Below are 27,440 nucleotides of genomic sequence, written 5' to 3' on the forward strand. Positions count from 1 at the left end.
GATACGCAAGATAAAAAAACAGATTTTCACAGTCTGATGAGAAATATATTCCCATTTTGCTGTGATTCAGAGCTCTTACTTTCTAAGAAATGGGTATTAATACCTCACTTCTACCCCTGCTGTGGTTTAGCACGCAGCCAGCTGTCAATGTGTGTATGTTACTGTAAGTCTGTGACTGTATACACCACAGTCAGCAAAGAATAACTCCAGGAAAAAAGCTTTACTACAATCCTCAAACTGTAAAAATCGGTGTTGAGGCTGCAGACTGTCAGAGTTTAGGATTCACAGGGAACAGTGGTGCTTTCAGCTATATGGTAACATGAGCATCCTAAAATGCTCACAGTGACAGTGATGACATGCTAATGCAAAGCTGGTATATTGATACCATGTCCAATATCTTCGTTTAGCCTTTCGAGATGTTAACTCAGCCACAAATGTCCGACTCATGGTGGCGTTTGAGGAAAAGTCAGCGGATCACAAAAGTCATTAGGATTCATCCTATTGGAACCATGAATGTCTTTACCAAAACCAGTGCCATTCCAGAGAAGATATTTAATTTAAAGAGATGAATGATTCCTCCCAAAGTCTAGGAATCCTGACTGCGAAGACTCTATCATCTTAATGTCCATGTCCAGACCTTGGTTAAAGGAGAAGAGAAGCATCCAAATATCTCAGGGAGCGAGAGGGTACTCGAGGCAATAAAGTCAGGATCAGTGAACATTGCTCAGGATGAGGGAAAAATGTGCTGGTGGCACTTGAGGAAAAGTCAGAGGATCATCAAAGTTGTTAGGGTTCATCCTCTGGGGATCATGGATTTTTGTGGCATAATGCATGGAAATCTACTTTGTTGATGTTCACACAAAAACAAAAATGTGAATAATATTTTAACCTCAGTGGCGATAGAGAATCATGAAAAGTCAAAAAGGTTCATCCTCCGAGGACCATGAATGTCCCACAGTTGTTGAGATATTTCTGTCTGGACCAAAGTTGCCATTTATAGAGCCAGGCCAAACAAAACAACAAAACAGAGGGAAGCTTCAGAGTCTTAAAATCACTCATCACATCATCATCGTCATGATGATTTGCTCAATATTTACACAAATAAGTTCTCCATAAAAACCAAGGAGGTATTTTATCCCTGCCAGCTTTGCAGAACATAAAGCCGAGGTGGGCTGGGCAAAACTGGGCAAACTCTCACTGGAACATCTTTTCCATTTGCACACTGGTGCACCATTCCAAGACATGACAGCATCCCAGTAAAAACACACACACACACACACTCAGAAAGAGAGCTACAATAATTTGGTGTGTTGAATTATTCAGTGTTTGTCTCAGCCTCATGGACACTGCTTTTTCAAAGTCACAGGAGACCCTCCGTACGAGCATGCTGGAGCTCTCCATATGCTCCAGCGATGCGTCTATCTGCCGAACATATTCTGCTGGTTTGGGCCGAGTTCTCAGGCTCGATCCTGTCTCCCTGCCCAGACGAGGGAGTCATCGGGATCCGTCCGAGGCCCCGATGTAGAGAGCAGTTGGCAGACTTCGCTGCAAGTGTGTGTGACTAACTGCGTTGCTGAGCAGTCGGGCTGTTGTGATTCTGTTACTCCAGCTGGCTCGGCTCAGTGTAGGAAGTCCATTAACAGAACAAGTAACAGTGTGGGTATTCTCCGGTGCCTCAGCCCCAAGGATAATGGGCCTATCTGGAAAAGACTTCCAGATGAGATGGGGATGCCGGACTGTCCGTGAATAGATAAGGAGTGGAGCCACTCTTTTCTATTCAAGGGGACAGGAAGAGGAAGTACTCTTTATCTAAAATGTCACATTCATTTTAGAAAAACTTGTCATTTAATATCTTTGAACAGTGGTGGAACACGTTCTCAGATCTTAAGTAAAAAGCAATATCACATTGTAGAAAAACAAGTGCAACTAGAATCTGCAAAGTATCTAGTAACTAAAGCTATTAAATAAATTGAGAGGAGTGAAAAATAGAAGTATAATATCATAAAATGGAAATACTCAAGTAAAAAAAACAAGTACCTCAAAATTGTATTGACGCATATAACCTCTTTAACTCTGATACTGGCAGGAAAAAAATAATGAGTAAAATAGTTGTGGTAAATTATGATACTGATTCAAAATTGTTACAACGTCGTGATTATGAGGGACTCAGAAATAACAAGACACTGAGAAGAATTCTGATTATAAGTTAAAATGTTTGCTTGCCCATAAAAAATGATTTCATATTACTTTTTAAATGTACAATTTCATGAATGATTTTAATTACCATTTCAATTTAGATCATCACAATTTGGATAATAATCAATTAATATAGTTATTATTATTAGTATGCCACAACAAAATGACAATACACTAAATAGCAATTATCAGATATTAAGTCAAAATTAAGATATTCTAGTCAAGTTTTTGATTTTAAAAAAAAACAAATAAATTCTTATTTCATGGCATTACTTAATAAATCCTATCTTTGACTTAAAAATCTAGATTTCTAGCATTATGATTTACTTATAGTAGTATCCCATAATTGGACATATCTAATTGTTTTGACCTTTAAGTTTGGACTTGGATTCTCACAATTTTGACATTATATTATATGACTGTCAGTATATTTTAACACTGACAACATTATTTTTTTGGATTCTCATGAATGAAAACTTAAGAGAACATTACTAAATTAAATGTAAGCAAAAATAAGATGTAAGCTTCACAGTGAAACAGCAGCACAGTGGAACAGTGGATCGCACAGAGACAAAGATGAGTGGAAATGCTTGTTTATTACTGATTAAAGCCAGACACACGGATGGTACCTGCTGGGTTAGCCCCTCTGAATCAAATAACATCAGTGAGAAATTTGTCATTAACACTCTCAGTCTTTATACAGTATACACACAGTGGTACAAATGTTCCCACTCAATAACAAAAAATCTGAAACAGTCTTAGCAGAGAATGTGTGCAAACCTTTAAGAGCAGACGAGGAGGAGGAGGAGGAGGAGGAGGAGGTGGGGGGGTATTTAAAGGAGCAGGAGACAAAAAATGCTACAACTTGTGGGAAAGTTAACTTAAAAATGTTGCAAGAATTCTCCTAACTATTCAGGGTCTAGTGGTTAAAATGGAAATGTTTGAGTCATGCAAGTCAACTGTCCAGAGTGTGACTGAATAATCACACTCTGGACCCCAACTCATTCTAAAAACATCACATTCATTGCTTCCATTTCATTTGCAATAAACTGGGGAGTCCTGCTTCTTGAACTTACCTCCCTGGCCGGACGGTAAACAGACACATTTGATAACAATATTGCCATTAAGATGCACAGATTAATCACACCTCTCAAGTCATTCACATTACTTCCAGTCCTTACCACGCAGATATGTGATTTAATAATAAATAAACAAGACATCCATCCACTTTTTAAAGTGCTGTTACTTTTGTGACTTATCTTAAAGTGAGACTATGTAAGGAAATCTTCCTCTTGCAAATAAAACATTGGATTTGTGGCCAATAAAGGAAACTCTCTCTCTATTCACTACACACCAGTAGCTTATGGTGGCTAATGTTAGCTAATATTAACTAACGTTAGATAGACGACTTAATAACTCATCTCTACTTGTGCTATTGTAACACTATTTTAGCATCATCACTGTAATGTAAGGCTGCAACTAATGATTATTTTCATTACTGATAAATTTGCTGTTTATTTTCTGGACTAATTGATTAATCATTTAATCTATAAAATGTTTAAAAACACTGGAAAAAAAGCCATTCATTACTTCTCCAAGCTAACAGCGACATCTTCAATTTGTCCAAACAACAGTCCACAATCTTAATATTTTCTATTTACTCTGACATGTGACAAAATCCTTATCCAATCTGGTGAAATTAAGTGAAATTCACTGTGATTATCTTGTAATTCCACTGGTGGCCACCTTGGGTGCTTGGGTTCAAAGTTACATAGTCTCACTTTAAAAATTATTTCTACTTCATAAACTTTTAATATGACTGGGAGAGAAAAATTAAATACAAAAAATTAATATAAATAGAGACAGATGACAGCTGCAAAAAATGCATCAAAAGAGTGGATGTTGTCAGGTGATAAATGAAGAAAAGAACATAGCTGTGGATAATATTAGTAGGAGAAGTCGCCTCAGATGTTTAAATAAAATACAAAAGACGCCAAACGCACAGTAAGACAGATGCTGTTTTGCTTAGTCAGTACGGGCACATGCTAACAAAAAGTCATGACAGACATCTGACTTCATAGTAAGTACAATCTTCAGTCACAGAAGGCATTGAACAGTACTGCAGAGTCTATATGGCATATCAAGCAGTGTTTGAGGCCTACACAGTGTTACAAGAGGGGGAAGAGACAGTAAGAGGCAAGTTAAAAAAAAAAACTCACAAAAACCAAAAAAAGACGACAACCGACCAAGGCTTGTAATTATCTCCTGGTGAGAAGGAGCACTAACTTCTGTTGTAACAGCTCCTCTTCCTCTGGGTGTCTGTCAATAGCGCCCATTTTGTTCTGAGGCGACGTGTAGGGCAACAAATCCCTTCTAGCGTTACAGTGACACATGCTTTTCAAATGTCAGGGAGTCTCTACCTCCCTCGTTCTCTTTATTTCTCCCCTCCTGCTGAGCGACCCCAGACATTCCTCCTGTTTCTTCATGCACAGAGAGACAGAAAAGTCGCAGCCTTTGCTTTCAGAGGGAGCTCCGGTTCAGGCTGAGCGAGTCGAGCATGACAACAACAATAGTGCCCGAGGTTAACTCAGGTTAAGAAATGTCTGCACTCATAGTTCTGCAAGGTGCTTTGGATACAAGCGTCCAATTCCGAGCACTTCCAAACCTTCTGATGTATTTCTAGTTCATGGATGTCCAAGCACTGAAGTTCACAAGGAGGAAGGGGGGATTGTTTATAAGCAAACAGTCTTACTGAAGAGAAGCTGTTACTGTTCAGTGGGACAAACATTGCGGTCTTTGCAGCAGAAATAATGCACCACCACACCGTTGGGATACCTGGCAAATGCACTGAAACAGAGAGAAGAACAAACAGAGAATGTTTTACTGTTGGTAAGATTATTACTTACTGCATCACAGCAGATAAACAAGCCTTTAATTAAGATTTTTAAGATTAAACTAAAATACAGTATAAATTAACAGCAGCACACAGCATAAAATCCTGTTCAAGTTAATAAAACTGAAACTGCAGACATAAAAAATCTGATAAAAATAGATGAAAGATACAAAATGGGGATAATGAGGATTTTGATGACAACACACTTACAAATGAGCCAGCTTTTCCAAGATTTAAGATTATTTGTCCCAGTATTTTCAATATGTGCAGTGAAATGCAAGGGAAGCATTCTCAAAAGGATATGCTAAAAGACTAATGTGCAATAATACTGATTAGAATGAGAGAGAAAAAGGAAAAAGACAGTGTTACCTGTTTCCTATTTTCTTCTTGCAAACTCTGCAGGTCTTTTCCTCTGTAATGACACATTTAACCTGCTGGTGGAAGATTCGCTCCTCCTGCACCTGCAGACAGAACATAATTGGTGAGCAGAGGCAGATAAACATGTTAATGAACTTTAAATTAATAAACAATCATTTGAATCAGCAGTTGTTGTATGCTTTTTTATTAATCACCTTGTCTATAAAATGTCAGCAAATAGTGACATTTTTAGGTTGAATTTTTGACTTTGAGGCAAAACAAGCAAAGATATTTAGTTTACTGCAATGTTCAATGTATCAAATGTATCATGACTTATAAACAATCCAAACAGCTGTATCAGACACTTAGCCAGAGTTGCTGAAGTTATCCACATTGTTGCAGGTTCCCTCGCTACTTAACCTTTGGATGGTAAAATGGTTCTGACAGTTTGTCCTTTAACCTGAACACACACTGTCAGAACTGTATCTACCAGGCTTAAAAAGTCTTTGAATAGTTACTGAATCTGCCTCAGATGAGGGGAAAGCTGTAGCTGATCCTGCTCTCTGACTTTGACCAGAGTGTTCTTTGTCAGAACAAAATAATCAATTCTCACAAACATCACATGATTTTTTTCCTAAGGGTCATTTCAGTCACTTCACTGGCCTCTATAATAGCCAATTCAAATCTTATTTACATGAACTACCATGTAAACAAATTCTGCAGGACTCACCCTGAGGAACTCGGCCTGCAGCAGACTCTTCAGCACTTGGTTGCAGCGTTTCCTCTGAGCTTTTTCCTCCAGGACGCTCTCCAGGAAAACCCGGATCTCTCGGATTTGTGTGTTTGCTGGGAGCAGATTGATGGCCTGGAAACCAGACAGTCATCTTATTAAACACCATGGACCAGACATTATTAGTTTTTAATTTTGTAACAGCTACAGTTGTCCTCCTGTGCAAGAGGACCAGTGATATCTTTACCACATCAGGAAAAAAATGTTTTCAGTTTTGAGATTTTCAGAGTCTACAAGCCTTCAGTCACCTTAGGCGAGGTTTAGCACTAAAGGAGCAGGACTGAGGTGCAGGAAGCAGGTTTGTGAAAATGTTTTGCTCTCTTAACAGATACTGTGCTCAAGTGTCCTTGAGCAGGAGACTGGGTCCTATTGGTCATAGGGACACTTAGCAGCCGGCAGAAGGAGACTAAGTTGAGGTTTCAGGTTCATTCTTGACCTTGGAAATAGTAGCTAACAAAACAGTCCCACCACAAAGTCCACCCAGAAGCTGTTCTGGATAAACATTTCAATACTCTTAAAGGACTTCCTGTGTTGTCGTCTTCTTATCAAGGTCAAGAATAAACTTTCAGTCTCAATGAATGGATGAAAAAATGAATGGAGTGTGGTAGCAATAAAACGGCTGTTTCTGCTAAAACAAAAAGCATCTTACTCTTTAATAAAAACGTCCATCCTGTAATCCTATCCATAATGTTGTCAGACACTTCTATTAACAATCTGAGCCTGTCACTGGCAAAAACAAGCTCTTTGTGGACGTACTTTGACGTGGACAATTGCATTGTTTGTTTACATTGTAGTGGCTGCTCGTGGTTGCCAGTTTGACTGTTCTTGCTCAATATTGCTGTGATTATTTTGTCCCTATCAATCATTTATATCCAAAAATATTGGAGAATGAGGCTCAGGTGCAAAAATCCCACAGTTAAGATATAAACAAAACAAACTAGATTGTTCGATACATTATTTGACCAAACTCAAAGGTGAGGTGAAAATGGTGAAAGTGGTGAAATGTGACTATGTGAATTATTAAAATAAGTGAATAACAGTACACATTTTCATAGAATCTTTCCTGGAAGACATTCATAGTGTCACATTATTATTGTAGTTACAGAGGTGCAAAGAATGAAAAGAGTTTTTTTAAATTCTGCTAAATTTCTCACCTTCACACTCTGGGCAAATCACTGCATGAGGCGGGCGTGAATGTCAGATTGTCGCTTTCGGAAATTCAAGAGAAATTGTCGGATGCAGCCACCCCCTTTCCAACACTGGAAAGGTGTGGGGGGGGGGAGGTTTCAGACGCTGTTTGGAACAACTGGCACCCTTAAAGTGCTCATAAAAATGGCAATGTGACGTCTATGATAACAATATTTGTTTGTTATAACCATACAAAACTGTAATTGTGAAAAAAGGAATTGTTGAAAAACCCATAAACATGCGAATAAAACTGCCTCATGTTTGAAGTTTTGCCTGAAGTTTTGTACAGTCTTGTCTTGTCTCCTTTATTCTCTCTTGGCGAGGCAGAGTCTGGGAGCAAGGCCAGGGGAAATGAAAGCAGGGTGGTGCCATTAAAATCAATGAGGAAGCTCAGGAAGGCAGAGTGGCACAGGGAGACAAGATAGAGAGCTTCAGTCTGTTGGATCTAACCCTAAACATGCTCATAAAACTGCAGTGTTCCCCTTGAGAGACTCTTAATTTGACATTTCTGTATTCGGACACAGATCAGTGGTGCCTTTCACACACAATCATATCTACTTTAAATCACAGATACAACACAGTTTGTTATTGTGGATTTTACAACCAGAATATAACTCAGAACAGCTAAACTTTTGTATTAAAATATTAACAGTGACACAGTGGGGGTGTGTGATAAGATATGGAAAGAAAGAACACACAATCTGCTGACGTGGACTGTGTGGAGAGATTTTTTGCAGCTGGATCATATTGAACAAACACAGAACCAGCTTTATAAAGCATTTCCTCGAGGGATATCTACTTTACTAGACAGCATTTGGTGGATTGTGACACGAAGGTTTGACAAGCAAAATAGGTCATGAGCTAGTTTTGAACGAAATAGCTTTTATTCAATTAACTCTTTGCTATTTTGGTTCTGGATTCAGACATTTGAAACAGACACATGAAAGGAATTTCATCAACGATATTCACATTACATCACAGACGCTTTCTCGAGGGAGAGCTGCACCCTGGTGGAAATCTTTTTTTGGTTCGCTGGATCTTTTCTATCACAAAGGCGGCAGCTTGATTACCCCCAACAGTTCAAACCCTCTGATCTTGCTCTAAAAACCAACTAAATCAAACCTTTAAATGACTTCTGTTCAGTTCAGTCGCTTTAATTTCACACCAAATGCCAAATGACTAATTTTGTGTGAGTGTGTGTCATTGTTAATCATGTTACTTTATCTCATTTTAATCGACTCTACATAAACCGACTCTTCACTCTTCACTTTTGCTGCCACATCTGAATTAGGAATGATTACTAAATTCGAGCAGTTGCAGCTAATAACAACAAAGCCCTGGGTTGAATTAGAAACTAACTTTTGCTTTCTGCTTTAATGAGAAACTTGAAGAACCTGATGGAGTTTGCTGCTTAGGGAAGCTGAAATAAGTGCAAGAAATCTGTGTCAGACTTTGCCAGTCTCACAAAAGTCAGATTCATTTCTGTGACTGACAACTTACTTGATATTGACACAACCTGATGTGTCTTGATGCAGTAAACATATGTTATACTCCAAGGAGACAGAAGAATTATTTGTGAGTATTACTAGACTGGGGTTTGTTCTTAAGTCACCATGGTGAGGAATGGATCGCTCTGCTGTTGTTTACCTTGGTGGTGTTGAGCTTGCTGTGGTGCAGTTCCAGGACCTGCAGGGCTGCCTGGAGGTTGGCCTGAGGCCCCGACACCTCCATCTTGATGGGCCCCAGGCAGTGGACGTCAGGGGGTGACAGGTACATTCTCAGCAGAGACAGATAAACCTGCAAAGCAACAAATAACAAATTGTTAATACTTATCTTAGTCAAAGTTTTATTGAAAGCAGAATCTTATTATATTAAGAGACCAGGAATTGGTCAGAGAGACAGTAAGAAAAACAGTGATGGGATGTCAGACAACAATGAAGAATTATTACAAAATCTTTTACTGAACAAAAACAGGATTCATTTTTAATACAGGAAATAAATAAATAAAGATGTAATATTTGTCAAGATAAGGGATAAGAGAATAAATGATAAGATAGAAGAGATTACACAGGAAATTAAATCAAAATATCATTAAATATTAATATAATAGAATAGAGAATAAGTTGGAAGAACCTACAGGACTAATGCATGCCTAATCTAGCCTTTGGTAGCAGGTTTAATATTAACAGTAGACTTTAAACACAGACAATAATATTCAGTGTTCAAACAGAGATCTCATTCATTGTGATTCTCACCACCAATCCAATGCTTATTCATTCATTTTCAGTGCTTAAATGTTGATTTTGTTTAGCAACATTTACAGGCAATGTCAGCTGTCATTTGTGGTTTGGTAGAGATGAAAACTGAAGGTATTAGTTTTGTAGAACTGGTAATGTGCATGTTCCATAAATAATTCATTATATTTGTATAGCACTTTCTGCAAACATAGAGGCACTTAACAGAAGGCAGCAGAGCGTGCAAAATATAAAAACAACAAACACATCAGAACTGCAATAAAATCCAGGAGGACACAACAAACAATAAAATCCAAGTAGGAAAGGCAAACAATCTAAAATGAACAAAACAAACCAAAATGAAATTACACTAAAAGCCACTTACATCTTTGTTTCCTTCAACTAAACTGTTGTAGTGCCCGTGACAGTATCTGCAGAGCACATAGAGAAAAACATGAGCAAATATAAAACATGGTAGTCCTGCTTATTTTCATGATGTTCACTAATGCTTACAGCACCATAATGAGGTGATCAGAATGGCTCAATTAGGTCACATTGCACTTAAAAATCATTTATCTGCCTGACACAACAAGCTCACGCTTACATGTGGTTTCAGGGAAAAAACAACACTACTACTTTTTCCATCACTACCTTACTGTTTTGTTTATTTTATAGTCATAAAATAACTGCTAAAAGTCAATAAAGCTCAATACTAGACTTCTCAAACTGAGTAGGTAATACATGGCTGTTGTGTTAGCACTGCAGAAGTACTCACTCTTCAGCCATGCGGGTGTCTTTCAGGATGTGCACATAGATGAAGAGCGCCTGCTCATGTTTGCCCATCCGACCTAGAAGCAGAGCCCGTTCCTCCAGCAGACCTTACAGTTGGAAAACAAGGTCAAAAGGTGCAAGTTACACCCTTCAGCTTAAACATCTATGACTTTTCAGTAAAACTTTCCTCTATAACTGAACATATGTACGTGAGGTAATGGGAAATATAAGGGCGTGTTACATACATCTTGATATTAAAATCTGTTATTTATTATGAATTTCTGTTTTTAATTTGTATCAAAAACAATTACTTTCCTTTACATACCTACAGAGTAAATACACTATCACATTTTTCAAAATGGATCACCTTGTAAAAAATCAGGTTTCCTTGTTTATATTTGTTAAGCAAACAGAATTTGCTGTACCATATGTCTACTGTCAACACATTTGTCATCTAAGTGCTACTTCAGTTCTTACCATCAAAGGGAAAGTCACTGATGAGTCTGGCTGGTTCGTAGCTGGTAGAAATATCCAGGAAGGTCAGCAGCTTGTTCCTGAACTCTCCCAGTTGGCCACCCTCCTGTCCTGCAGGGACAGCTGGAATCCCTACAACAACACAGAGGTGTTTATTTTAGGAACTGAAATGGTTGCTCAATTAATTGATTAGTCCAGGAACAGAGATATAGGCAAAAAAAAAAAAAACCCACTAGTTCCACCCTCTCAAAAGTGATTATTTGCTGCTTTTCTTATTCCCCTGTGATTTATACAGCCACAATCCCACAAGTTTGAATCATAGCAGGAAAATTAAATAAAAATCAAGTAGTAAATTGAATTTTGGACTGTCCTGTTTTATGTGTATTGTGCATTGTGTGTTGGTGGTGGTAACACGCCAAAGACAGTGAAGAGGAAGACCGCTAGTGAGCCAACGTGGATGTAAACGATAAAGATTTCGAAACATATTAAAAATCAGCTTTGCAAATGTTTTATAAGGGAGGAAATACACTCCACACATTTGTTAGACCTCAATGATACAGACATAATCCCAAAGAAACAATATCTTAATATCATGGGCTGTGTCCTGCAATACGCTTCATAACAAAATGTGAAGCAATAACCTGCTGCAAGGACAGATTTATTTATTTAATTAGTTGGTTTAATTAAGTTTATTTTGCAGAGAGTGCACATCAATGAGCATCTCTGCAAATGCTGCCCTATTGGCTGAGAGGTCCACTTCAATGCATGGTCCCTGGGTCCCAGGATGAGCATTCAAAGGCACAAACAGAAAGAGATGGATAGACTTCATAATAAGTCCTGACACAGGCTTTATTTGCAAAGCAATCAGAGATGAATCTGGATGAGAAAGCAAAGGCAAACTGAACCATATGCAGTGATGTAATCATATGAAAATCCCATGATTAATTAGAAAAATAAATTATTCTTTTGGAGTTGATTTTCAAAAATGATGGGGGGGATTTTGTGAAAAAGATTATTAAAGCTCCAGGATCACGTTGCCTTTGCAGCTCTGACACTATAATAAGACACCTCCATTTCTGGCTTTGCTTTAAGATTAAGCATCTTTATCAGGATAAGAATGAAAAATAAGCTCCTAACATCTTGATGAAATGTCCAAAAAAATTACTCTAATCATTTTCATAGCTTTTAAAGTGCTAAAAAAAGCTACTGTAAAACATGTTTTATGATTTCCAAGTGCCCAGAAATACTGTGACAAGCTCTCAAGTTTTCCCTTGGTATTACCTTCTGGCAGTGACTTGAGGTACTCTTTCATGGGGCCTTGAACCCTCTCCAGGTAGAGCTGGATCAGCACATTGTGAAACTCTGGCCCTTTCTCGTCCCACACGTAGATGATGTGCTCCAAATATGGGATGGCGAGCTCCTTAAAGCCATCCTTCAGGAAGTTCAGCACCTTGTCTCGGGGCAGCGTCTCCACCTCTGTCAGGTCCTCTGTGAAAATCTGGACAAGAAGAGGTTTGCTCATGGGAAGTGGGCATACAATAAATCCAGAGTTTATAAAGAGAGGTTTGTGAAATAAAAGGTAGAATGAAAGGAATGGGCTTGTATTAAAACCAAACCTTTAGATACCATTTTCTACATATCAATAGAGGAAAAAAATAATCATAAAACAGTGCTGAACATCAATTTTCTGTGTCCCACCTTCAGCCCATCATCAGGACAGTTCTTCAGCACCCAGGGAGAAAACTCAAAGATTATGCCCAGATTCTCCACTCCTGTGTCAGAGGATTACAGTAAATAAGTGAGTTTCACTTCATCATGGGAGCTCAGAAGAAAACAACTCAGGGAGACGATATAATACATATTACATTAAAGCCTTATTCAGCCATCACAGTTTCAGAGTCGTTTCTTTTAAGGTGCCATATGCAGCACTTCACTATCAATAAGTGATACAACAATGACAGTCATTAGCACAGGAAGTGCAGAGCAAACTGGCTGATGATATAAATATACCCTTTCATGCTACTGTAATATATATGGGGTTACTTCTGGTAAATGCACATTTGTCTTAGAAAAAACTTCAGTGCAGTAGCACAATTAGTTGATTGCGGACTCTCAGAAAATTAAACTACAAATATTTTGATATTTGATATTATTATCTTTTCAGCAGACTCCCCAGTGAGAGGACTGCTGCCGTCAATCAAAGAAAAACAGATTAATTATGAAAATAATTGTTGCATGGTTCTATAATGAAAATAATCATTAAGTGCAGTCAAACATTAAATAAACCTGATTTTATTTCATCAAGAGAAAAAAAGATAACTGTTGTTATCATTTTATTCACCATCACTGAGTATAACTACAATTAATGAATAAAACCACACCTAAGGGGCTAAAAGGGGTTTGGTATTTTTTGCCAGTGCTTGCTCTTCAGTTTAATTATAGCTCAGAAAACAGGCAAAAATGTGATGGGAACAAACAAAAACACAATCACATCCAACAGGTTTTTTTCTGCAGCCAAAAGAAAACCTTCAACTTGAAGAAGCAGCATCCTCTTTGAGACTTTTTAGGAGAAGTGGTTTAAAACTCATTATACCACAGTGTCACTATTAATTGACACTGATACCTTTAACAATAACACCCACAGCATCTTTAACTGCCAAATACCCACTGAGTACAGGATTTATCTTGGCATCAGCTGTTTGGATGCAGATATCAACTATTCACAGTTAGAGAAAATATTGTACTAAAACCCCCCTTTAGGCAGTGCCAGACACATGGCTGCAGACCATGACATGTGACAGATGCGAACTATACATTTCATCCAACATCCACAATCAATCAGACTGAAAGTTTTCTCAGAGGCTTTCCCAAAATCACGCCAGCAAATGTAACATATCTAGTGGAGATGACAACTTAGACACTCTAAGTTAAAACAGATTTTAGTTGGCCGTTGATCCTTACCCAGTCTTTGGAGGTACTCCACTGTTCGCTCATGGCCCTTCAGCGGAGAGTTGGCCTTGGTGGATTGGTCCAGCAGCACCTGCAGAGCTGCGAGAGGGCAAACAGGGTGAAGAGAAGTGAGTGGAGGCGAGTGAAAGGGGAGCAAGAACAAATGTGAGATTAGTCTGAGTGATGGAAAGAGGCAAGATGTCATCTACTCTGCTGTGCGCTGCATTACATAATTCCTCCGTCCACAGAAATTGGATGAAGCACATGCACAGTGTTAATTGGTGGCCGGTAACAGCTGCTTTGAATTGGCAGAGGGAGAGACAGGCAGACTTCTGCAGCATGACATCACGAGCACAAGCTGCAGCAGGCCGATTAAAACCAGCCGCGCACACAGCGAGAACAGCCCAGAATCTACCTGCACAATACCGCCAGAAACCAAATAACATTAAGACAGTTATGATCTACTGAGGATGACGAGTCGACCACATGCAGGAAACCTCTCAGAGATAAACTGAAACGCCCAGAGTACAGCTTTGCTAACTGGTACCTATTCATTTTAAACATAATGGAACAATCCAGCTCACAATGGCTCTCGTATTTAAACGAGGAGGTAATGAGAAGACCACTGACAATGGCCGATGTAGGTCTGGCAACAAGTGATCCGTCATTTAAATACGAAACCCCAAATTCAACAACCCATTTGAAAGAGAAATTGGGAACAGATGTTTCATTGTGTTTTAATGTGATGTGTTCAGCTGTCATGCTGAGGTCTGCGAGAGATAAACCACACTCCTACATAAAACCACACAAATAAAGTTCAACTCTGATATCAGTCATTATCTAGTGATTGACTTCTCTGTTGTGTGCAGTGTGACGGTTAATTTCCCACTTCGAAAAACACCATCATCTCAGAGGGAATGTCACTGGAAAGTGATTCTCAGAATTCTGCTTTCCTTTGAAAAGTTAAATAAAACACTCTTTTAACTGCTACATTTCTTGGGACATTACCTTTGCTTTTAAGCTTAATTTGACATTTTCAAAATATGTCTCGTTAACAGGGAATGAGATTTACAGAGAGAAAATGACCTTGTATGTACTTTTCTCTACACACATGGATTTGACTTTTCTCACAGATGGACTTCAACCAGCTGAAAACATTCCCTGTAGATTGCTCAGGCTTTGTTTCTTGATTCAATATGGACAATTTGTCAAAAAACCAAGGAATACGCCTGTTTTTTATTCCCAGCATTTTGAATACAGTATGAGAACATATTTAAAGGAATCTTTGCAGCAGATTAGCTTTTCCTTGCTGACAAATTATGGTCTACATATCTACATTTTTACCTCACTTATTAAAGCAACTAATTACTAATATGGTTTAGATTGAGAACCACGGCTGGTAGCTCCTTTTTGCACATTTTGATGAAATGAAACAGGAGACACATAAGTGTAATTAACAGCATGGGGTGCTGGTATCATCATCTTAAGGTCTTAAAAAATAGCTTTACTAATGCTTTACTAGTTTCTGTTATTCAAAGTTAAGGATTTATCACTGTTTAATGCACGTTCTTACTTTTTTATTGTTCATGGATGTTGTTCCTTCTATTTGCTTAGGTAACACTGGCTATTACTCACTCATGGAAAAAAAAAAAAAAAAACATGAACTTGAACTCCACAGAGGGAGTTTTCCACAGGAGCCAACAACAGCTGAGAGAGGTGTATGAATTCCCAACATTTCAAATGAATTATTACACCCCAAATCACACATAATCAAATAGAATTCAAATTGCTTTTGCAAAGAAACACAGTTCAGAGCAAAAACACAGATAAGGACCTGGCATTAATGACATGTTTTTGAGGCAGAGCTGGGAGAAAAGTCAAGTCAATAAACTGCCCTCTTGACGTAAGGCAGATAACTTTTATTTGTGTAAAGTGAATGCACAAAATGTATTTATTTGAACTGAAAAATAACATTATGATCTCACACTGTTGAGAGAACTTTACAATTTTTACAATAAAAAGCTAATAAATGTAAAATATTGTTACTTTCTAGATTATCTGTCTGTGGCTCACTGAACCTGTTAAAGCCAAAAAGTGTTAATACTTCTAAATCTGCTGCAGAGCACAGGCTATATTCAAGACAGATTTAACAGCGGTCTGACAACCGTGAAATGAGTTTGGACATCCCCAGAAATCTGTCCTACACTTGTCATTACGACAAGAGGGGAAACACAACTCCCATAATTATACACAGCTTCTTTCTGCAGATAATACTTGATGATTTATCAGATTAAAGTTCAATACTACATGGCTAGTTTGCAGCACCGGTGGTTGACCAGCAGTAAGACTCTTACCTTTCTGGTGCAGGCCCTTCTTCTCATAGAGAATAATGAGCTCGCTGTACTTGTGAGCCTTCTTGAGGACATACTCGCTCTCCTCGATGTGGCAGTGGTTGTTCTCCAGACGAAGGAGGGGGGACACCAGGGCCACGTTGGTCTGAAGCGGGGAGAGGATAAATGCAGATTACACAACATGAACACCAAACATTTCAAAACATTCATCTATCCAACCCTTTAAAGTTCAGGTTGTGTTTCACCCATAGACTACAAGCAGGTGACTTCACTGATTAGCTGCTCTTTTCTGCCTCACAATGTGCTTATCATTTACATAATTTGTTGCAGCTGCTTGGCACTCCAAAGCATGCACTATCTTAGAGGATCTCCAGGCACTCCTAGATTATCCATCCAGTGTAAACTGGGTCCACCCTTGTATAATAAGCTCTATTTAAGCAGTGGAACCACTGCTTATTAGGGAAGCACCTGGCGGCATTTTCTCTGAATGCACAAATCAAATGAACCGCCCCATTTAAATGTGGAGGAACAGCAGAAAAACTCTGAGGGACATCCAGACTGTTTTGCTCCTCAAACAGAGCCCAGCCATTCTGTGGAGAAACTTATTTTGGATGCTTATATCTGTGATCTCATTCCCCATTCCAACACACTTCTTGAAATCACTGATGGGGTTTTACATGCGGCAGATTGCTTTGTAAATCAAAAGTCTTGCTTTTTTTTTACAGAGGTATTTACTCCACAAACCCATTACTGCAGTTACCACACCTGAATGACAGTCACATTCACACTACCTTTAACGCTGCCAGTTTTTGTTACTTCAAAGTAAATCTGCCAAAGAGCTGTTCAACTCTGGATCCATCTGGCTACATGTGAGGTTAAGCTAACTGCCTAGTGCTGCTGCCAGCTTCTATGAGAGTTAAAAATTGTTTACTTATGAAATCATTTGCAGTAAGTGGAGGGTGAAGACTGCCAAGCTTGTAAGAGCTGATATAACTTTTAGTATGAAATATAAACATTTGGACTGGGTTTGTTGACAATTATAGGTTGGTGGTAAATCAGAAGTATAATATTACACATGGATGGCTAGTGTTTATCTATCCAGGGTTAATCCAACCCTCCTATGTGTAACCATTTCGCCTACAGTGAGAACAGATGCAGGCGCATTAGGGGAAAGAATATGAAAGGGCTGAAGATAAACATAAGACTAACTCTTAAGATAGAGGGGTTGTAATAAAGGTGTTATTCATTTCTATGCATTTCAAAATAAAAAAAAAGATAATATAAAAACTGTAGTAGTAGAACAGTAGGCTACCTAAGTGTTACAATAACACAACAGTGACACACTGTGGAGTGTATGATGTTAAATACATCATGGAAAGGTATGAAAACAGGAAAATTATGGGCTTACATGCAGGTAACATTTCAGCAGGGTGGTATCAATGATCTGAAGGAGTTTTTTGCGGCTTTTAATTGTCGGTGTGCCCTCCATGAGTGGAGATGTTGTGGAAGGGTCAGAGTCATTCAGCTGTTTCACCAGATGGCTGCGTTTCTGTGAGGACATGAGAGAATAATATATTTTATTAAAATATTACAACCCTTTTAAGTGGAGTGGAGTATGACAAAATGTCCTGCTGCCATGAAGAACATCACAAACACAGACCTGGGTGAGGTAATCGATAAGGGCGAGATGTGCTTTCTCCAGCTCTGCCCCGGACAGTGTGGGCAGAGGGTTTGGATAGTGCAGCTGTTTGCGGTAGTCTGATGGGAGCAGGTCCGGGTACAGTCCAATCACATGGGTGGGATCTGCAGAGCACAGGAGGGGGACTTTTTTAAAAAATTCTATTCTGTGCTTAATACAGTTTATTAATGAGTTTGTTTAGCAGTCCTTGATTAAAGGAAAACGTGTTTTTGACATAATCACAACACAAAATAGTATAACCAGACGCTAAATCAAGAGCTCATTAGATCGAGGAAACTGTCATCACCGTGGAATAAATTCTCACACTGAAACAAGATGTGACATCTTTACAAGTGAAAGTCATAGGTAAATAAAAATATTTCCATCAATATATACAATAAACAACAGATGTCTGATGATGTCAAGAACAGAGAAAGTACAGATATGCAGTGAGAATAAACATGATCAAATTCTGACCAGATTCACCTGAATTATGTTGCCATCATGTGGGTGAAATGGGTGACATTTTACCACACTGGTGAAAATCAGCTCACCTCATCAAATGTCTTTCAATGGCAGAACATATTATTTAGATATCTAACACTTAATGTGTGGTCCTGCAATATGATATGTGATGTGACAGCAGCATCATGTTACAGGTTAAAACAGATAAATATGGCGTTATGTTCACATAAATTTGATCCAGGTCTGGCTCTGTTTTACAATTTTGGCCTGAACAGACAGAATTCGGGTGAGAGCTCTACCTGTGCCGAGTTTGGCAAACACCTGCATGGAGTCATCAAATCTCTTCTGACAAAACAGATTGAAGGCGTAGAGATTCTGGATGTGATGTATCTGCTGCTTCTTATCACCATCTGAATCATCCTTCATCTTCTGGCAGAAAAAAAAGAAAAGCAAAAAAAAATTTCATCACGCTACAGCAAAATCTCTCCAGTTAATTTTTCAGAATGCTAGCTTCCAAGAATGTGAATACCACATGAATGGCCCTTCTTGTTCTTGGAAATGCCCCTAGAAAGCTAGATTGCTAGATAAGCTCACCATAAAGGAGAAAGCCATGAGCATTCTACTGTTTGAACATACTGCTCCTAATCAAGATAAGTGATTTTAATGTTCCATCCTCTGAGCTAAAGCCCAAATTGAATCCTCGGGAATCTAATAACAAGGTTTAATCATGAAGTGAGTGGTTCTGTTGCTCACCGCCAGCTGAAGAGCCAGTTCAAATTGCTTGTCCTGAAGAAGCTGCCGGATCTGGCTGGCTATTGACACAGGTACCAGGCGCCACACAAAATGGTTGCTGGCAACATACACAATATTTTGCCTGTGAAAGATAAAAGGAGAAAACAAGATTAGAGAGAACAGGTTGGAACAAAAGTGTTTTTCTTTGCCAGAAGGAACTGACATTATCGGCATCATTATCATGAGACATGGAAACCAGGAGAAGTGATGAAAGCAGCAAATGACACATGATATTCTTTTAGGGATGTTATGCATCATAAACAGAGTGGGAGCATTAGAAAGGCCACCATTCATTACCAAACCTGCAACCATACGCCAACAGTGCTGCAACAGCCACTGCAGACTTTTTCCCTTTGAATATTATAGTACTGAGTGAGTATTGCTGTACACACACTCATCTCATTATATCATGAAAGATTTCTCATTATAGTGAGGTTCCTTTGAAAATATGACGTTATATTTTTCATGTTATTATGACAATTTCTTCTTGTTGCTACAGAGAAAATTCCATTATATAAGAGCCTATTCTTGTAATAACATCATATCATTTTGTTTCCTTAGTAGGGCTGCACCTGACTCAGAATTCTGTCAGTGGAATCAGACTTGGCTGTTCAATATGAAGATAGAATAGAATAGACTATCTTGCAATTAGAAAATACACTGGCATGAGTTTAAGTGATGATGCTTTTATCGTATTTTCGCCCAGTCAGAGAAAGTAAAAGTTGGCATGGCTTGATCACAGCTCAGTTATAAAATCCTACCACGTCTCTCCTGCGGGGCTGCTGACAGTGCCATTAGTCAGAAACTGGAGCTAACTGGAACACCTATAGAAATGAGTCACCCTACCCTGTCCTGCCCTTCGTTTTCATCACTGTCTCTACTTCCAATACTCTTAGCTTTGTGGTTCGGACACTCGTCAGTTTACAGTCTGCTACGCTGTTGTTCCTGCATTGCAGCTAAAAGAAAGTGGATTCAGGGTCGACTCAGGGTCTTCTCGCTGGATGCACTGACTCATGAACTTTTAAGGGCTGCCCTACTTATTTTATCTTGAAACTTCCATTTTAACACAATCTGAATCTCATTAAGACAAGAAATGTTTCTCATTGTGACATGGTAAGTTGGTAAAAGTTGGTATCTGGTTAAAACAAGAACACACAACTAATTACAGGTCTTTCAATTTACTAACATTCTTTGCACAATTTGATAAATGAAATGGTAACAAAGTCTTAAATCTATAGAAAACTCTTTTTAGATGTGCAACAATACAACAAAGCAGAGTGTGATATGAAAGTTTGTATTTTTACATAAAACTAAATGTTGTTCACAAAATGTGTTTGCGCTGAGGCCTGCCTGCTTTTGCGAGAACAAGCTGACAGAAATTATACCTTTACTAAATAAATAACAAAACTTCACAGAGGACTGCCTGCCTCACCCTGCTGAGGTGATGAAGCGAGGTCTTTGCAGCTCCACACTCTGCACCAGCAGTCTCGGCTCAAAGGTCCGGATCTCCACATAACGAGGGAGAACAGCAATGATATATGGAGGCTGGTGCTCTGAATTAGAAAAGAGGGAACAGTGTCACATTTTTGTGCATGTCAACCCAGACCAAAATTATCACAAGTGGGTCTGTGATATAACAATATCACATATCCTCTGTGTTAAACAACTATGTAATTGCACGGGACTAATGACAATATATAAACAAATGGATTAACTTTCTGAGGGAAAGAAAGAAAGTTAAGTTTTTGGAAATAAAATCACTAAAATGGATAATATATACAGTATTGTGCCTACAATATGATTTTTTTCTACAATGGAAAACACTGGTTGCTCCAAGTCAGTCGACACCTGTAGCACATACAGACACAAGTAGAAGACAAAGTACAACACCCATGATGAGATGAATCAGATTTTGATGTTAGGAAACAGGACAGTGGTGTATAACAACATGTTGGTGCCCACCAACTGCTGGTGTTATGGGGGATTACAGAGAGATCAATGGGTGACCTGTGTTTTAACACGCCTCAAACAGCGTGTTAGCCTTAAGGCTTTAAAAGTTAGAAAACTATTTTCTTGATTTTTTTCTAGTTTAATCAGACATTGAGAAAACAGGGGGACATTAGCACAAACTTTTTTATTATTTTAAATTTGCTCTTTGAGAGTTTTCCTGCCCATGAAACATAAACTCTGCCTTGAGAGCAGGTGTCTCATTTGTGATTATGGAGTGAAGACCCAAAGGCTAATGGGGCAGGAAATCCAGCTGGAGACAGCTATCTAGACAAGCCTGAGGCTGGACAGACTGCGGCCACAGGCAAAAGCCCAGGTCCCTCTGCTCCAGCCTCAGCCATCAGTTAGGATGGTCAGTTAAAAGTATTTTAAACTGACCAGCTCTCATCCTCTGCTAATGCTCGCCAAAGCCACAATGTTGACTGTATCAAAACTAGGAAATTGCAAACTGTATGAAACCACTGCTTGAAGGCTTCATTTCCCCTTCATATTGTTCCTCTCTGCATTCCAATGAGCACAGACAAAGGGGCCTTTAAAACAATGTGAGAGCTCATCTGCATCACTTCTGTCACAAAGTTCATTAGTAACCCAGACCTGTGGTGTCTTAGTCACAGGATAAAAAGGCTGATCTAAAACTGTCTCTTCTCTCTTGACATGTGGAGAACAGCAGCATGGCTCAGACAGGCTGGAAAGAAAGACTTTACACAGGGGAAGGAAAGATTAAGGAAGAGAAAAGAAAAGGCAGACAGCAGCTAGACGACAGCAACAGACAGAACAATGGCAGTATTTAGGCCAAGTGCTTTATCAGGTATTTGTTTTAATATCCAATTGCTATGTGAACAGACCTGCTCACTCAGTGTAACACAAAGTGAACAGATTGTCCTGTTACAACCAGTCAATTAAGCCAAATAGCAACATATTGTACACTTTCTACAAATGCAGTTAATTCTGCATACTAATTAAACAGTTCACTGTTAACAGACAGGAACTCTAACCTTTATCTGAAGTTTCATATTTTAACGGAGAAAAAGATTAAAGACTTAGATCATCATGAGATCACACTCATGCTGAAAAGACTTCAAATTATGATTTATGATTCCAATGATGAATTTAGACGCTGAATATGTTTTCTGTTTCTGGCCATATCTGCACATGACCTCATATTATGTAAATCTTACACCACTCACCAAATCTAAATGTCATAATCATTGTCTCCACAGAAGCTTGTCTTCTGTCCTCATGTGCCATTACACTCAAAACCTGTTTCTCCTTGTTTGGTCTTCTGTGTTTATTTTTCACCCGCCAGTGCAGAGGGGTATTATTATGGGCAAGCTTGTTAACATTAAGTGGTCACATTTATAGCAGACAATGTCCTCGGCAAAATCAATAGATGCTTGTCCTTGAGATACAATAAACTCTACTAAAACTCAGTGTAAGTTATTGAAATGTATCTAAGATGGATAGATTCTCTTTCTGGAGAACTGTGGATTTTTAAGGTTTCAAGGTTTTATTGTTTATAAAGACTGAAAAGGAAAGCACAACAAAAAATGTAGTGGATTTTGTTTTCCCCAGGTGCAATCGACTGCCAGGAGTGACACATTTTGGCAAAACATCTTCGGTGTTATCTGGAAGACTAACTATAAACTATACAGAGCTGGGGGAGGATTTTTGGATCTTGTTACTCAGCATGTGTGTCTCCTTTTGACTTTGCTGTCAGTTCCTATTGATATCGAATACAAGTTAACTTTAGCAAAGACATCAAGAGTCATTTAAGGAGAGAAACAGCAACTAGGATTGGGTATAAAGTAGGTTTTTTCCACATGCATGGGAATATAACAGCATGAGCAACTAAAATTTTTAAAGTCTGCAACCTGATAAAAAATAGACAAACTTCAAAAAGATAACAATGTAGAGACACAGAAAGGTCCTCGCTGTATTTGTTGTTATGTTTTTTCTGTCTTACCCATCGCTATAGGGATGTCTGTCCAGTTCAGGGCACACTTCTGGGTACAAACGCCCTCTTCATTTAGGACAACAGTCAGGTCATCTTGGCCAACAGCCACCTTCCCATCAGCCAGTGGGGCAACCAGAGGCTCTAACTGTTTTCCAGTGGGGAAGAGCTCCTTGATTGAGCCACGGCCATCCATCTAGCCGAGAAGAGAGATAGTATGGGTGAGTCAGATAGAGAACCTAGTGACTTAAATTTTATCTCTAAGGTCAGCTGCTGTGTCAGCGCTTTACACAGACAATAACAAAATATTAAGGAAATGCTGATTAAATAAGGAATAAATCTACCAAGCATAACAGAAACAAAACAAATGAAAACACCTAAAATAAACAGACAAATTCAAGCACAACAAAACAGACAAGAACAAGTTACATAACAGCCTCCTTCTAAAGTGTGTTTTCTCAAGTTGTATAAAAAGAACATTTTAAAGTCATACTCTCATAAAAAAATCTGTCTACGAAGCTCTCTCTGCAGAATTGAAGAGCACCTGCAACATGTTTGTAGCTTGATTCTTCACAGAAAAAAGAATCAAGGATTCAAGCCAGTTCATGCAAGAGTCACGACAGAGATGAGCTTGACAAGGTTTCCCATGAACCACTCAACATGGAGACTTTCACTGTGTTTTTAGCAAAAAGATAACAGAACAAACTAAACATACAGATGAAGACTGGGGGAGTGAACTATGCTGTAGGTTTAAAGTGGTTCCTATGAATGTTTGGATACTTCCTTAAAAACCTGTCACTACTGGAACCCATTTTAAGTGCCATGAATCCAGGTTACAGCCTCTCTTCTCTTTTCTACAAACCTTTTACAGCCTTCTTATAAGTCTACAAGGAATGAGTGTTTCATATGCAAAAGATGGATTATGGGTGGAGAAGAAAGTTGTATGTAGCTACAGATAAATAAAGCTAAGTGTGCAGTGTTAGTGAATTTCCTGTAGCACATACCCGAATAAGGTAATAGTCTCGTTTGAAACCAACACATATGGAGTTTTCACACCAAGCCATGGACTTTGGAATATCTGGTGCACCAAAGTCGCCCTGACAGACAAAAAGAAAACATTAAGATGACTAAATGTGAGGATTGGAAAAAAATAACCCTCCTAAATCTGGATCACACAGCAATGAGTCACAACTCAAATATATTTTATTTTACCTGCAGCTCGTGGAACTCCCTGTCCTTCCAGTAATACAGCTGAAGTTTCTTTTTTACTGCGACACACATTCTCAACCTTTCCTCTCCTGAGTTGTTTTGCTGAGGAAAAAAACAGAGATAAAATATACAATTCATGATTTAAAATCAGGGAAAATATGAGTAATATACTGCCTGAGGGAGGGCAATGAACCTGACATACACTGCAAATCTTCACACCGAGCCCTCTATTTGCATCTGTTAATCAATGCACCACGTCAGCAGCACTAAAAGTTTTCGAAATGATAAATTACCAACTGTTTGGAACTTTGAAAAACAGAGGTTTCCTGAAACACAGGAAACACTTTTTCAAAAGGCTGAAAGACTATGGTGAGCTCCAGGGAACAGTCAGTAGTAATATATAGTTGTCAAATTCAAAAACACTGGTTATCACACACCTAATCTGAACAAACTGAATAAATCACTTCAGTTACAGCTCCCTGGTTTTAAATTAGTTTACCATTAAGACACTGACTCATCTGCCTTTTATTTATTCGTTCACTAAGGTATAGGTATAGGTATACTGCATGACAGTAGTACTGTGTATATTGTACAAGTGAAAACTGTTCTCACTAGAAAGATTTAGAATGGCAAGCAATACAAATGCATAATTTCCAAAAATCCACTGTAACTGACCTGCAGGTCACATGCAAAGAGTGTGGCTCCTTTGGCTTTGGACACCACAGTGATCTGCTGGAAGGTCAGGAGGTCATGGACGTGGATGTTGTTCTCTGCAGGAGAGAAACAATTTACTGTTACTGTTACAAGGCAGCAAAGCATTACCAATAAAGAGATGCAGACCATTCACAAAGCATAATATTTTAACTCAAGGTCCCAAAAAGGTTGTGAACTACTATCCCAGAAGAACTCTTACAGAAAAATTACATTCTAATACATGAAAATGTGTTTGTGAGAAAAACTTACCCAGAAGACTGACAAGAATTTTGTACTGTGAGACAACGTAAAGCTGTAGAAAGAGTAAGAAACACATTTAAAGGATATTTAGACCAAATTAATCCAAAATCAGCCAGACATTAATGTGGAGCTCAGTTGCGTAACCCACTTTGCCTAATCTCTCCACTATCTGTAAGCATGGGAATTTTACAAAACCATACTGTCATGGTTGATCTGAGCCATCACACCAACCATCTTTGGTATTCTAATTTGGCATGTGGATGGGTCTTAAGGTGTGTGGGACTCTCAGAATCATTCCAAGAGAGGGAGTTGGCCTTTGGCAATTAAAAGTGACAAAATGAAGCGAATGTATCAGACAGGCCAGTAACTAGTAATAACTGGAACCTACAGCATGTTGTCCTAAAAATCTGGAAGTATTTGAGTTGTGACTTCCCTCACCAGACTTCTAATGCTTCCTCTTTTTCTTTTTTTTTTTTGATTTAAGCAGAAGTAAGTCTGTGGTTATCCTACATCTCACCCTATAATCTTATGTACCTGCTGAATCTTCTTTGAGAAGTTCTTATTGGATTTTTCCAGTGTCACCTCAAACCGGTTGGTACCTAAGGAGAAAAGAGACATGTTAATTAAAAATCATCAACATCATGGTAAAATATAAATCAAAGACATGTTTAAAGGCATATACTGTAGACAACCACCTAGTTCATGTATCTAAAGTAATCTATTACATTATTCATTCAATATTTATTCCAGCACTCCCTGTATTCTGCACCCTTGCACAACTTCATTCTTATTTAGAATTTATACAGCCAGGTTGACTAGTGTAGAGACATGATATGGTGTTGTTCATTGATGCTTTTTATATACATTTATATATCCACCTTTTTTCAGCCTATCTGTACATCACAATTATCTGTTTATATTTACTCATCTACCTTCAGCTTTGTTGTGCTTGTTTCTGTATCTATCTTCCAGAAAATTATTCTTGAAACTGATTTTGAGCAGACTTTATTTCAGAGAGTGACTAAGACTTTTATTTGAAAACAGGGACCAGTAAGCTGAGAAGTTCTGCAAATACACTAGGAAACGATTGCATCCCACATCCCCTTCACTTTCTTTTTACCTGCGTCTTTCTTTATTCGGTAGAGAAGTAGATGCCCTGGTTTTGTTCCAACAAGCAGCCAGTCCTCTGTGAGGAAAGAAACTCATAGTCAGTGACAGTTCAAAGGATTCTGTCACTCATTTCTGTCATATTATGATATCAAAAGCAAACTTTTTCAGTCCGAGCTTGCAGGAAGATCATTCATGCCAGTGGTGAAACAACTCATCATAGACAAGTGGGACACCTGAGACTGCAGTTCAATAAACGCCCAAAGAGACCAGTTCAATGTCATGGAATGAAAGAGTAGCTGTGGGATACTGTATATGAGGTGTCAACAGCTTACCCCAGGCCGCAAGACAGTCAATCTGAAGAGGGAGCTTTTCCAAAATAGGCACTGGTTCATACGCGTCATGCATCTTGAAGCAATAGTGCTGATTCAATAACAGACCGCTCTGATGGATCAATCCCACACGGGGTTGACGCCTGTCGGACAACAGCTGAGTGACGGACCGCTGATGACTCTGTTAGGGTGGTACGCCTGTATGTGTCGCCATTAACCGACGAAGCAGTTCAGTGTTTCGACAGGCAACGAGGAAATGTGGTCTAGTAAACCCAGGCGTCGCTGACTGCTGTAAAGTAATGTAGTTTGGCTTGTTAGCCAGCTATCTCCTCGACCAAAACAACAGCTGATCGTTAGCCTGCTAGCTCAGAAGTTAGCAAGCCACGGCTACTGCCCCTAGACATTCTTCCCTCTCAATTGAAAACGGAGCAAAGGCAGTCAGTTGCTTTGTCGAAAACAACAAATGTACCATTAGTTAACTCAATACGGTTGGTAATAAACAACGCATTGGCCTTAGCACTCAGTTTTCGTTAGCCAGGTTAGCTTCCAGCTACTTCCTCAGTTGTGTTGACGGCGGCTGCGCGAGAGAATGGGGTTTGACAGGCACGTGACTGAAGTCAGTACACTCACGAGGAAAGCGTTAAAGGTGTAGTGACTAAATTTGTAGTTGTAGCTAAATCGTTCGGTGTAATTCTCGCGAGATTTTACTCAAGCTTTTAAAACACTTGTCAAAGTAAGGATT

At 38.8% G+C, this 27,440-nt stretch overlaps 1 protein-coding gene across 2 annotated transcripts; it reads right to left on the minus strand.

The window, feature by feature from the left end:
* Window positions 1-2,773: 2,773 nt before the first annotated feature.
* Window positions 2,774-27,310, minus strand: vps39 (VPS39 subunit of HOPS complex). 2 transcript variants are annotated; one of them, XM_018666265.2, is made up of 24 exons: window positions 26,702-27,310; window positions 26,380-26,445; window positions 25,794-25,858; window positions 25,269-25,311; window positions 24,981-25,075; window positions 24,309-24,407; window positions 24,101-24,193; window positions 23,109-23,292; window positions 20,571-20,691; window positions 19,100-19,220; window positions 18,646-18,775; window positions 17,864-18,006; window positions 17,612-17,752; window positions 16,207-16,348; window positions 13,865-13,951; window positions 12,602-12,675; window positions 12,185-12,401; window positions 10,907-11,035; window positions 10,434-10,536; window positions 10,044-10,089; window positions 9,072-9,221; window positions 6,177-6,311; window positions 5,459-5,550; window positions 2,774-5,043 (listed from the first exon to the last, which is right to left on the minus strand). In XM_018666265.2, exons 1-24 carry the CDS (start codon window positions 26,772-26,774, stop codon window positions 4,962-4,964), a joined length of 2,631 nt encoding a protein of 876 aa, XP_018521781.1. In that variant the 5' UTR covers window positions 26,775-27,310; the 3' UTR covers window positions 2,774-4,961. The 2 variants fall into 2 exon arrangements, with proteins under 2 accessions (XP_018521781.1, XP_018521782.1); XM_018666266.2 differs by having other exon boundaries at window positions 18,646-18,772; window positions 26,702-27,309.
* Between the last annotated feature and the right edge of the window lie 130 nt (window positions 27,311-27,440).

This window comes from Lates calcarifer, linkage group LG19 (genome assembly GCF_001640805.2).
Source record: "Lates calcarifer isolate ASB-BC8 linkage group LG19, TLL_Latcal_v3, whole genome shotgun sequence".
NCBI lineage: Eukaryota > Metazoa > Chordata > Actinopteri > Centropomidae > Lates > Lates calcarifer.

Bases quoted from the DNA above. Each gene is read 5' to 3' on its own strand.
- vps39 (XM_018666265.2), bottom strand. From the start codon at position 26,774: ATGCATGACGCGTATGAACCAGTGCCTATTTTGGAAAAGCTCCCTCTT. The intron at 20,692-23,108 runs GTAAGACAGAAA...TTTCTAATTCAG, and splicing joins AGACATCCCTATAGCGATGG to AGCACCAGCCTCCATATATC. The intron at 5,044-5,458 runs GTAACACTGTCT...TCTCTGTTTCAG, and splicing joins AAGAAGAAAATAGGAAACAG to TGCATTTGCCAGGTATCCCA.